The sequence below is a fragment of the Varanus komodoensis genome, unplaced genomic scaffold, assembly GCF_004798865.1.
Source record: "Varanus komodoensis strain SLA01 unplaced genomic scaffold, ASM479886v1 scaffold16, whole genome shotgun sequence".
Taxonomy (NCBI): Eukaryota; Metazoa; Chordata; class Lepidosauria; order Squamata; family Varanidae; genus Varanus; species Varanus komodoensis.
Window position 1 is genome coordinate 3,493,238 of NW_025335468.1, and position 12,958 is coordinate 3,506,195.

Sequence of the window (12,958 nt, forward strand, 5' to 3'; positions counted from 1 at the left end):
CTGAATGCTACAAGTGCAGGGAAGGGCACTTGTAACCCTTCCACATTTTCTCACCACTTCTTCCATCTGTTCTGTTAAAAAGGAAATGATGGAACAGCTGCACAGTATCTTTTTATTGGTAGTGCTCAGTCCACCATCTGGGGACATCCATAGTCTTTGGATCTATTTTCAAAAGTGTTTTGAGAAGTTCAAATGATTGTTAGTTCCAACATATATCTGGAGGTGTGTCTTGAGGTCTTTTGACTCCCAAACAAAATAAAGATATGTCAAAATACAAATACCTTAATAGTAGGAACTTTAACTAGATAGATAAAATAGCACGATGTTATTCTATTCTCTACAGCTTTTTCTAGATCAACGTTACTTAAAGCAGCCAACATGCTGAAATGTTGCAAATTGTTAAAAGCCAGCAAAATTGGACCCAGTTCACACATGTTCCTACATTGTGAAATATCTCATTGCCCGTGTTTTCAAATCTTGTCAAACAGTGTCAGTTTGACAAGTTCCAAAAGTTTTGGTGCTCTGGTCTCTAAAGGATACACATGTATGTTCAAATTCACCCTTGTTGTGTATTGGCACTAAAATGGATAAATTCATTGGATGAAAATAAAAGTGTTATTAGCACAAGTATCAATTCCAAAATTTCAAGGCATTGATTAAGGAAGACATTCTAGAATTTTAGAAGTCATAGGAAATGAGGCTGCATCTGGGATTTGCCATTCACAGGACCAAATCTATTTAGACAATGCAAATACAGATTCATTCTTCCCACTCCTCCCACCCCACAACAACATTCTCTTCACAGAAAACTTTGCCCTTCACACTTAAATGAAAGCTGATCAAAAATATGCAATATTGTGTTGCAGAAAGGGCAGCAATACCAAGTTATTGGGGCTGTTTGCATATAATAACAACCCATGTGTGAAGAAAACCATGGGCTGTTATGGAAAAGTTAAGACTGTGAAAGTGGTCTGCAACATGCCCATCACGTCCACTTTTACCTCATGCCCCAAAATTGGTTCCTTAGTAGGTTGTGTAGTGCGACATCTGAAATCAAACTACTGGGTCACTTGGCTCCTAAACAACTGGTTGATCTGGGTTTGCGTGTTAACCTATGATGGAGCTGAGGGTTGGCTGTGGAGTAGAAGTGGAAGTGGCAGCCACAGAGAAGGCAGCATGCCCACTCTCTCCCACTCCTGCATGACAAACTCTGGGTAACATCATTCTCTCTCTCTCTCTCTCTCTCTCTCTCTCTCTCTCTCTCTCTCTCTCTCATAATATTGAAGTCCATGAAGCTGAGTAGTGGCTGGGAGACTCAGGCCAGATATAAGGAAGTACTTCATCACACAATGCATAGTTAAACTATGGAATTCACTTCCATGAGAAACTGGTGACCACCAGCTTAGATAGGTCTAAAATGGGATTGTAGAAATTCGTGGTGGAGAAGGCTATCAATGGCTGCTTGGCCATTTCCAAGATCAGAAGTACCATACCTACGCAATGCAGCTACTGGAGAACACGGGGCAAGAGTTTGCTGTGGCATTCATGTCTTGCTTGTGGGTTTCGGGAGACAGCTGGTTGGCCCCTGTGTACTGGCCAAGACAGATCTCTGCTCTGGTCAGCACAGCAGCTCTTATGATCTTAGTTTTCCTTATGTACGTATGACCATGTGACTGTGAACTATTGGCTTAGGGTCTCTGATTGCTATAACTAGGACACAGAATAAGATTCAATGAAAATGGGAGAGGGAGGAGTAGACTTCGATTCATACTGGTGTTAAAGCAGTAGAAAGAACGGATTGGTCACTGGAAATTTCTTGCAAATTGAGAAATATGAGCCAATTGACTCTCTTTCCTCCTCTGCCGAATAGAGACGAAAACTCCAATACCACAGAGCATGTTGTGGTCATGAGACAGAAACTGTTTATAAGGAAAATTACTCTCCCTGGGGAGCTTATAGTCCAGCAAATGTGTCATTTAAAAGAAACAACAATTTCCAAAGTAAACTTAAAAAGAGAAGCAAAATGTTGCAATGTTAGAGAAGATCCCCTCCTTAGGAATCTTTCCTCCTAACTTCTCAAAAACTATAACTAAATATATTTGTAAATGTTTTCAGCTGTAAAAGGAATGTAGAACATGTGCTGGAATATGAAGAATCATGTTATAAACAAATTACCTATACTGGAACCAAATACATTTTTTACTGGTGCAGTTCTTGCTGTGGATGTGCAAGACATCTGATTTGAATGCTATTTTATAGCAATTGCTTCACCACGATCATAATAAGAAATAACAATTTTGAAACTTCTAGGAAAAAAGTATAGAGACCCAAGTGCTATATTCAAAACTTTGAAGTAAATGTTCTAAGTAGGTAACTAATTTTACATGAAATGTAAACTCATATAAGCTAAGGACCGTTAAATTCAAGGCTCTTCTAAAGTAGAAGAATCCTTTTGCTCTTCAAGAGGCCCATTATTAGTTTATTCGGAAGATTAAATCATATCTCAAAGAACTAAACACAGGCCATCAAAAGCAGTTCCGTGCTAGCACAAAGTACTTCTGCTCACACAAAACAAGACATCCATTTTTTGCTGTTTTAAGTACTTCAGCAGAATGTGCCATAACCTGCATTGTTCCACAGCCCTCTTATTCTCAGGAACACCTTTGGGGTGGTGGGAGGGAGGGGAGGGCTGCAGTGGATGGGTGCAAAACCATCAAAAATCATCTTAAGTAGAAATGCTTTCTAATAATTACCCATCCTAGGTATTTTTACAGGGTCATTCTTTGTTGCTTTAGTATTTCAAATATTTATTTGATTTTATTATTTTTACTGCATTTTATTATCTTGTTTTTATGGATTGTTGTCAACTGCTCAGAATGGTTTGGGGGAGTATAGAAATGATATCAACAACAACAAAAGTCACTGACAGAAACTCCCCATAGATGTTTTAATTGTCATTGTTTTAATGTATTTTGTATTCGATGTTGTAAGCCGCCCCGAGGCCTTGGCAAGGGGCGGCATAGAAATGTTTTAATAAATAAATAAATAAATAAATAAATAAATAAATAAGATGTGCAGATTATTTTATTTAGATGTCAGTTATATTCAGGACAGGGAATGTACAGTGACTAGCTTGAGAAGAGAGTGGGTGAAAGAAGAACTGACAAAAATGCTTTTTATAAATGTGATGGGGAAAATCATATTCAATTTTGTGTCTTCTCATTTCCCTTTCCATTCTACTGCCATGCCATGCCAAGCATAAGAAACCTGTCATACAACTGCAAACACCATTCTGTGACCTATATACAAAACAATGTATATTACTAACTCTCTTCCTCCAACAAAGATATGAAAGAATTATCATTGGTTTCATTGTCATAGCTAGGGAGGTCATGACAAGTTGCAACTTCTGTGTGAGAACTTGGTTTGTGAGTTCCCCTGTTCATATCCCAATCAGAGTTTGAGTGTGTGCACTTCTGCTCAACAGCAAGGGAACTGTACCCTTTCAGTTTATTTTTATTTATTTAAGATATTTGTATGCCATCCTTTGCAAGAGCCTCAGGATGGCTCACACAAATAAAATTCCAAGGTACATAAACAATAAACCATGGAATTCTGTTTGGCAAACTGTTAAAGCCTATAGCAGAATGAAATCTGTGTATGTTTGACCACTGAAGCCTAAGAAAAACTTTATCTACTGTACTCACATATGAAAAGTTTCCATTTAGGCCACCTACCTCCACATGTTAAAAGGTTCTGGAGAAGTACCAAATGAACTGGGCATGAGCACCTTGGAGTTCCATCTCCTTTCGCTATACAGATGTGTGAACATCCACCATTGTCCCGGGAACATGGATGGGCAGCTTTGTAATTAAAGAAAAGGAAAACAACTTTACTTGTTTGTTGCTTTAAAAGTGCAGTGCTAAACGCTGTTACTAGATAAGAACACAGTTCAGAGTGCTTTTATAAATAAATGATCAAATTGCATCAAAGTCTTACATCATAATTATACTCTTTGGATCAGAATTAATTTTTCTTTTTTGCTACATACAAAGATAGCAGTTCGACAAGATGAGGAGGAAAAAATATCACCTTAGAGATTAGAATGGTTTTCATATAACATTTATATTTTAAAGGAACTGAACAAAGCTGTGTGTCTGGTTACTAATATAAGCCATTTTAACTGGCTCAACTGGATGGAGAGATGAGCTACTCCATCAACTTAACTGTGAAAGAGCCGCATTGACTCTTCCTCCTAGAACTATTTCCATTCAAGCTGGCCACTGTAAGAAAAGTGCATCTTCAGGAATCTGTGCTTAAGGTTGTTATCCTGTTTCCTCCCCATCTCCTTTTCCTCTGGGACTGTGTCCTGGATTGTAGTCCAGTGGACAAAGATTGACTGGGTTCAGTGCTTACTAAATTTTAGGCACCCTACAAGTGTTTAATAGTTAAAATTCCCAATATTAGATTTAAAGAGAGAGAGATCTTATAGTAGGAGTGACAGTAACACAATGCTAGAGCTAAATTCCCTTTATAACATTCTCCAGATTTGTCCATTTGGGGGAATTCCTAATGAATTAATGAAACTTATTTCCAAGTGAACATTAATTGGATGCAAGCTGCAAGGCTGTAGGGCCCTAAATATAACTACTGATATTAATTCCTCAGTTTCCTGCACTTAGCATATCACCTGTGATCAAAAGGCAGATGTATTCATGGACAGCAGCAACCATAGGGAGTTTTACTGAAAGGAGAAAAACACAACTAAAATAGTTATGTTTTTGCTATCCATCTGCTCTGTCAGAGATAGTCTCATAGGAAAGAGGCATGGAATTCAGTATGGTATGGCATGATAGGGCCTGGTGTGGAGTAAGGACACTAGTCAATAACTAATGAATAAAGGAGTGTAAAAGAGGAAAACAAGATGTCATACATTTATGAGACTGATAAACATGTATTTGTCTTTACACAGAAATGCCTCCTTGCTTGAACCTCGGACTTACAAATGAAACCTGCTACTTAGTTCATGGTAGGTGCCACACTCTTACAAGTGGCTTCCAATTAGAGTACTGTAATTGAATAAGATGGGAGCTAATCTTTACAGAGACTCATATATTTATTGTTGATATGGTTTCATAAGTGGCAAGTCCTTCATTAGAGCAGGAGGTCAAAAATAAATGGATATCTTTAGATCTTTATGATCACAACCTGTATATTTATGCTGAGTTTTACTCAGCAACAATTAGCTTACAGGACTTGCAACTCAATTTTAGCCTGGAAATGGAAACCTGCTGTTTCACTGTGCCCATGCGGTACTGTTTCCCTTTCCTGCTGGCAGCTTGAGACAGTCCAGGCAAAGTCCAATGACCGGCTGGCAAAGCCCAACCAAGCACTGCTCTGAACTGTTATATCTACTAAGTACAATTTCTGACCCAATAAAGTATTTGTCTGACTACAGTGCAGGAATGTAGGGTAGAGTAGGAATGTGTTGTGTTTTTCTAGCAATTAATTTAATATTCCTTAGGTAAAGTTTAAAAATTACCAAATGTTACATGCTAGATAATGCCAACAATATCTGCTTAAAGTTCTCGACTAATGAAAGGGAAACCATCTGAAAGCATGCAGCATTGTGATAAACTTACAGAATTCCCCCATGTCGATATCTTCAACTGCATGAATGCCTGTAAGGTGAGCAATTCGACCTTGTATTCTGGTCCTCTTGTATCCACTGATTTTCTCAACTCTTTCTATCATCTGCTGCTGGCGGTCAATCCAATACAGATGATTTCCCAATACTGTCAGACCCATCGGCTGCAGAATGTTGGAATCTTGTAATGTCACGCGGTTCGCTCCTGAAATAAAATATAACCTTCGTTATTCCTCGCTCCCTCACTTTACAATAAAAAACACTATTTTAAACTTTACTGTAATCTTTGCTTTGCAAAGTCAGCCTTCTGAGTATTATACATATCACAGAAGCAAAGAATCCTTACCCAAAGGGTTCACAATTTAAATTACGGGGATACAACAGATATGTAGGCAGATACAGGAGCCCACTACAGAAGTATTAAGGAAGTAAATCTAAACACTATCTGCATATAGTGATCTTAGGAAACCTCTGCTATAAAAGTGGATTTGAGGCTAATTATGCAGCAGAAGGAGAAAAGAAGTTATCCCAATAGATACACGGAAATGAGCTACACACAGAAGGCTCAGATACAATAGATGCAGGAAACAAGAGGGGGAAACATGTTCAGCATTATGAGATTTACAGTGTCTGTATTTCTCAGAAGACTTTTGGCCACTTTTTAAAAACATGAATGTAGAGTTATGTTATTTGTAAAGTCATGCCTGACCCATCGCGACCCCATGGTCAACATTCCTAGACATAAAGTAATTCTTGTTCAAGGTTTTCAAATAGGATACCATGCCTGTGAGTACCAAGTGGCCTATTTCACTAAAACGTAAAATCTTACAATTGATCTTGCTGTCTATTTGGTCTGAGTATATGGCCAGTTAAAATACCTTACCTCCATCTGCAGCACCATTCCATGTGGCTAACATTTGTGAACTTTTTTTATCCTATTCTCTAGACCCACATACAAAGTTCATGTCAGAAAGGTATGGATCAGAGGGAAGCTACGTAAGTATGAGCAACATTGAAAGTAAGCAGTAAGAGGTTAAAATGAGATATAAGTCTGCCTGCCTCAAGGGACACTACCCTTCAAAGCAGATGTGGGGAAGATTGCATCAATATCCTGATCCACAGAAAAATCAGTGCAGGTCTCATGTCCTCTGCCAAACAGATGATCAGCATCCTCTGATCTGGAAGTACTGACTGACTTGTGGAAGGGTGTGTCTGTACTAGGATGTGGGAGGAAACTGGGGGGCTTCCAAGAATGCTGCAGTTCCATGGATTCAGATGAATACACAGTTTCACAGGGATTTCAGCAACAGAGGTTTAGACAGGTTTTTAATCATGATATACACAGACATGCTGCAAAACTACAGAATCACACATCTAGTTATATTAGACTCTCTCTCTCAATTTGATTAATTTAAACTTTGATTCCCAACAAGATTCTCTTATTGAATATGATTTGTCCTCACTAGTGAGCAGGGTAAAAGTGGATGAGAACATGGGTTCTCTGTAGGTTTTTTTTCAGCAGCTTTAATATACATCACATCATATTAAGAATCAACCTAAATTGTTTTATATTGCCAGAAAAGGCACACCCCAATCATTCCAGTACCACCTTCCGTCACCTGGCGTTTCCAGCTATGCTGCACTGCAACATTTGGCAATACCAGAAGCTGCTCTTGTATAATTTCATGACAAAGCTTCATTCCCATTGGGACAGTCTCTGAGAAATGGGAATGCCAGCAGGTAGCAATGACCGTAGCTCCACTGTAGGTGACTCTCCCAAAATAAACTAATCAACTTTGGACACCCTGTTGACTGTTGTGAGGAGTTTTCCTCTTTCAAAGGGTACAAATGATTGTGCAAAAGTATGCGTGTATGAGTGAGACAGAGAATACCTGTGTGAAAGTGAGAGAATACCCTGTGCTGGTTCACATGATCAAATAGCCTACCATGGCTTATTAAACCATGTGGGCCACAGTGCATGTAGTCAACCATTTCAAATATTCAGTGTTGGCTCACAGTTCTCATGTCATGGTTTGTTATGTGGGGGTTGTTTAAGCCTAGGTTTGCATGACACGATGAGCCACTGCTGGGTGTTGAATACACAAATCCCATTTGGCATGCATTACAGCCCACTGAGGCTTAAACAACTTGTGCTGGGTTGCTTGATCATGCAAACTGGGTCTTTATGTCAACATTGCTTTTTCTGTTCTGACTTTGTAATGGACACAGAATAAAATTACACTGTGGGTACAAGAGTGCAATATGCTAATAAACAAGCAACCAAGCTAATGCACTGAATAAAATTCCTGGAGCTCAGCCAGGCATGCAAACATAACATTTCTTTTTACCACAGCTGCTATTAAATTGATTCAAAAGATTACAGTGTACAAAGGAGAACTACATGGTACAGAAATTACATTAAAGAGAGGGAAACATCTGAAGGGTAGGCATTTTCAAGAAAGCTCCATGCAGTTTCTCAAGGCACTACTTCCCTGAAAACCTAGTACTCATATGTTCTGAAGACAGACATTAATTCACATTGGCTAGAATCCAAAGAGTTACTTTAGGTGCACTCAAGGACTAGGCATGACCAGTGGGACTTATTGCAATCTGTTTTTGAAAGCTTCCTTAGTTTCAAAAGATAATAGAAGCTCACCACAGAAGAAACAAGAAAAAGTCCTCAGAACATGGGCACACTCTTGTGGAACTAGTTAACAACTTAGGATTCAAGCCATTACCCTTTAATTTAAGGCAGATCAGTATATGTAGCTTTGTATATATCAATATGGTTTGCATGGGACATTTTAAACCAATCTATAATTTTGTCTCCTTTGCTGGCAAGATATAACATGCTATTTGTAGAACAAGTGTGTTAATTTATGAACAAAAAGAAGTACTGTCTGTGTGAGTTCCAATAAAATGATCACACATAAATCAGACTCATAATATGTGGTACATGCTGCCTATTTAATAAACATTACAATTTGCTTTTATCCTGATGCCCTTTCTTCTTATGATTATACCAACAGCGCCTTGTCTTTGGTCTCCTAATCTTAATCATTATCGAGTATTTTTTTTCTGTAGACTTGCCACAGTTAATTCACATTAAATACCTAAGCAAGACCACGTTCATGGCTGAATTTCCATTAATATCACATTTGTTGGTCACTGCTAAGTATAACCCACACTTCATTTTTTGTACTGAAGTAGCTGTGATAGTCTGGTGCAGAAAAAGCAATAAAGTCTTGGGGCACTTTAAAGATTAACATATAATTCTGCCATAGGCTTTTGTGGACACTATCCACTTAATCAGATGCATGTTAATCTCAAATTGGCAAATTTATATAAATATGTGGGGGTGAATAAGATGATGCAAACTGTGTTGTCAGGCACTGAATGCAAACACTACAGACAGTACTGGTTCACATGATCAAAATAAGCCATGGTGGTTTATTTAAACTGAGATGTATCCAAGGTGTAAAATGTGTACATCACATTCTGGTTACTCACTAATGCATAAACAACCAAGAATCTTATGGCACGTTAACTGCACCTTTTCTGGTAGCCTTAGGGTACTACATAACTCTATTGTTTTTGTTGTAACAAACCAACATGACTACTCTGGAAATCCCTATGCAAGTTTTCACAGAAGACTGAGATTCCTGTTGTGTAGAAATGTTGTTAAAATGTTCACTATTTCAATTAATCTGGCAATAAACTTCTGAAGTAGAGAGGCATCATAGTCCAACTCCTAGATCAGTCTTCCAGATGTTTTGAACCTCAATTCCTATCAGTCTAAGCTATCACAGCAAATGCTCAGGAATATCTAGAGGGAACTAGTTTGGAGAAGATCATATGAAAGTACTCTATTTTTAAAATGTCCCTGTAAGTAAATGAATGAATCTGACATTTAATCCCCAACTATCTTCATATAAATGCATGATCATTAAAACCGTTACCATGATCTTCCAATTGAAATATGTCATTCCCCTGTCCCCTTGAGTGGTCTTCTTCCAGAAACTGGAGACAATTCTGTTTTGGTAGGCATTAGCTACTGTTTCTTTTTAACAGTATATTTGATATTTCATATAACTGCTGTTGGTTATTTTGATTTTTAGCATGGTTGTACTGATTTTTGTTTTATGACAGAAGGAGGCAATTTTGCATTGTCTGAGAGCCACTTTTTCTGGATCAGAGGGCTCAAGGGCTGCCACAGGGATAATTTGACAATGGCGGTTTTTAAAAAAATAACTGTTTGAGGCCAAAACTGAGTGGATAGATATTAGGTAAATAGCTCAGATATAGCTCATTCTCATGCTAAGCTGCCATTTCATTTTCTAAGGTGCACCCACAACTTTTAGCAACGTGGCAGCAGGGGCCACACCAGCAGTGAGCGAGGGGGTGTATGAAGGAGGAGGTTCCATGCAGCCTGCAGGTCACATGTTATCCATCACTTCTTTATGTACTTACAGTGAGCTCTTCTGCATACAAAATCAGAAAAGTAGGATAATATAATAATGATTTATTACTACCATCACATCTCATTCTGCAGTGTCAACCTGGTATCTGAAACGTCTGAGCAAAAACATATGCCAAGTGTATCCCCCTTGCTCCAGCAGCTTAATGACAAAAACAAAAGGAGAAAAGCAGGAAAGTTGATAAATAATATGTGAATTATATTAGCAGCTTTGGGACTTTGTACTTGTTAACAGAAAGCCTGCTTTAGGGGAATACGTATTACCGCATCAGCAAACACTGCACAGAATTGTATTATGATAAATCAGTATCCTACATATGATACTAAAAATCTCCCCTCCACCCAATTATTTTGTGAGTTGCTAGAAATTACAACAGAGAGACGAAGAAAAGTCCTGGGACATTTTACAAAAAAGAAGAGGCCTACACTCTTTAAGCTGTTCATGAGTGAAAGAAAATAGAACACACCTGACAAGTCACAGCTTTCAATTCTCTTGAGATCTGCATCCACCCAAAACAGCTTGCCGATCTTGTTGTCAACCACTAATGCAACAGGCCGGAGCAAGCCAGTGGTGAAGAGCACCTCTCGTTCTGTGCCATCCAAGGCCGCACGCTCAATCTTTGGGGCTCGTTCTTGCATATTGGTGAAATACATATATCTGATAACAAGTATGAACAACCATTGACTCAGTTAACACAGCTTTGTAGGACAAAGATAAAATCTATAATCACCTTCTCATGCTGCACCTTGGCATGGAAATTCTGAAAAGGTATTCCCAGGTAGGATTTTACTGCTCAGCTTCCAGGTCTGATTAAACAATACCTTCTTTTACGAGCCCTTTGGTGAAGGAAAACCCCACTAACATTAGTAAGAATCTTGCTTGTAAATTAAAATGTATAATTGCAGCTAGAAGAGAGTGTTTGGGAGATTCCCCTCACTCATTTCTGAGTCATGCCTCCTTTGCAGACACCATACAAATGATAGGATATATACCAATGAAGATCATGTCTTTACTCTGAATATAATTTTTAAGAACAAACATAAGCACTGCCTCTCAAGGACTAAGGCTTAATGCATCCCAGGAAATAATCTAAAAGCTATCACATTTTTACAGCTGCATGTTGTCGTCAGTGGCCTAATGAAGGCAGATTACCTGGCAACGCTACGTAAACTGAACCTTCCAAAGACAAGAACAAACGATAAATTTCAGGCTCTGTTCAACTTAATAAAGCTCTACAGAATATGGATACTGCATTAATTCTGACAAAATCAAAGAATTCTCACCCTCGCTCAGCATTCACTACAATGGCTCTTGGTTTGTCATGGTCTCCACGTAGCACAACCCCAATCTGCTCCCCATTGAGTCTGTGCACATTGACTGTATTCGTGGCTTCACAGGTCCAGTACAAAGTGTGGCTGAAAACATCAATGCTCAAGTCATGTGGCTGCTTTTCTGTATTTTGGCTTTGGCTGGGAGTACCCATGACTGTGAAAGGCTGCAAGGGGAAGGAAAAAAGAATAAATAAGTCTTAGTATAAAGCTAATCTGCTAACTAGGGCTGTCACATGATTAACGGAATGTAATGGCACAATCCCACGTATTTGTAAGCAGAAGCAAGTTCCACTAAATTCCATAACTTATTCCCATGTAAGTGTGAACAGGGTTACAGACAACCTCAGTTGATTCATTAAAAAGAGTAGTTCTGAAGAAATGCCATTTTTTCTTGACCCCTTTGCCTCATCTTCAGTGAGGCATTTCCAGCTGATAGAGGGAAGACAAAATTCCTCTTTTCAGGATGGTATCCACCAGGAAGTATATTTGTAAGTTTGAGATTTTTTAAAAAATATGCTACCTCATGTACTACAAATTATAAACAACAGAAGGTGGTTATGGAAGAAACAATGAATACATGTAAATTTATACTGCATGCATTAGAAATATGTTGTTGTACTTCTTCTGATAACCATCTTTATCTTATACCAACCTTTCAGATCAATATACTTTTTCAGGGGAAAAGGGTCCTCTTTATGCCATATCTTACAGATTTCTATTTGGCAGTAGTGCAGAGACAGGTCTTCTCTGTGGTGGCACTCACTCTTTGGTACTATCTTTCCTCCTCTCCTCCTGCATCAGGCCTCAATGCTGGCATGTTTTAGGCATTTATTGAAAATTTGTCTTTTTGGCTTTTCCCAAGCCATAAATTCTTCCGAACAATCTTTAATACTATTGTATTTCTGAGTATTAATTATATTGTTTTGTTTATTATATTACTTTATTGTTTGTTTTCTGGTGGTGTTGTAAACTGCTTTAGAATTTGTGCAGATGGGAAATGGTATAGGAAATGTGCATATCATCATCATTGCAGGTTTAAGTCATCTGATCCAAGCATGGCTTAAAAACCTATAGGAACAGTACTGATGTACGAGAGGTAAGCCATCAAACATCTTTGTAATTATATAATAAAATTTAAGAGAACTACTGCTTTTTAAAGGACAATCATGGCAATCTAATATCCAGGGATGCTTATTAACGTTCAAAACCCTCAAATTAACATAATTATTTGGAACATGAGGTAGCAAAAATCACGAAACAATTAAAACTGTAAATTTGGATACCAAAATGTCCCATGGAGGTACTTCATCAATCACTGAAACTCTTTGGCCTATGCTGTACAAGAAGCTGGGTTATAACAAGCAGTCTCCAATGCAATTTGCACCTAGGAAGGGCCACTGATGGGAAGCCATTCAGCAATTAACGCCTGGCAGGCATCCCTCAAAGAATAGGCTTGACACTACAAGTCCCCTCCTTATTACAAACAATAATTCATTATCTGG

The 12,958-nt window shown here is 38.3% G+C and overlaps 1 protein-coding gene across 2 annotated transcripts in view; it reads right to left on the reverse strand.

The window, feature by feature from the left end:
- Nucleotides 1-12,958, reverse strand: part of LRP5 (LDL receptor related protein 5) — a 177,508-nt gene that overhangs the window by 20,833 nt on the left and 143,717 nt on the right. For both annotated transcript variants that reach the window (XM_044425654.1, XM_044425653.1), the window contains exons 14-17: nucleotides 11,409-11,620; nucleotides 10,592-10,782; nucleotides 5,643-5,852; nucleotides 3,738-3,863 (exon numbers count right to left, since the gene is read on the reverse strand). In XM_044425654.1, the coding sequence (XP_044281589.1) occupies nucleotides 3,738-3,863; nucleotides 5,643-5,852; nucleotides 10,592-10,782; nucleotides 11,409-11,620 (739 nt within the window). The remainder of the gene's footprint in view (nucleotides 1-3,737; nucleotides 3,864-5,642; nucleotides 5,853-10,591; nucleotides 10,783-11,408; nucleotides 11,621-12,958) is intronic.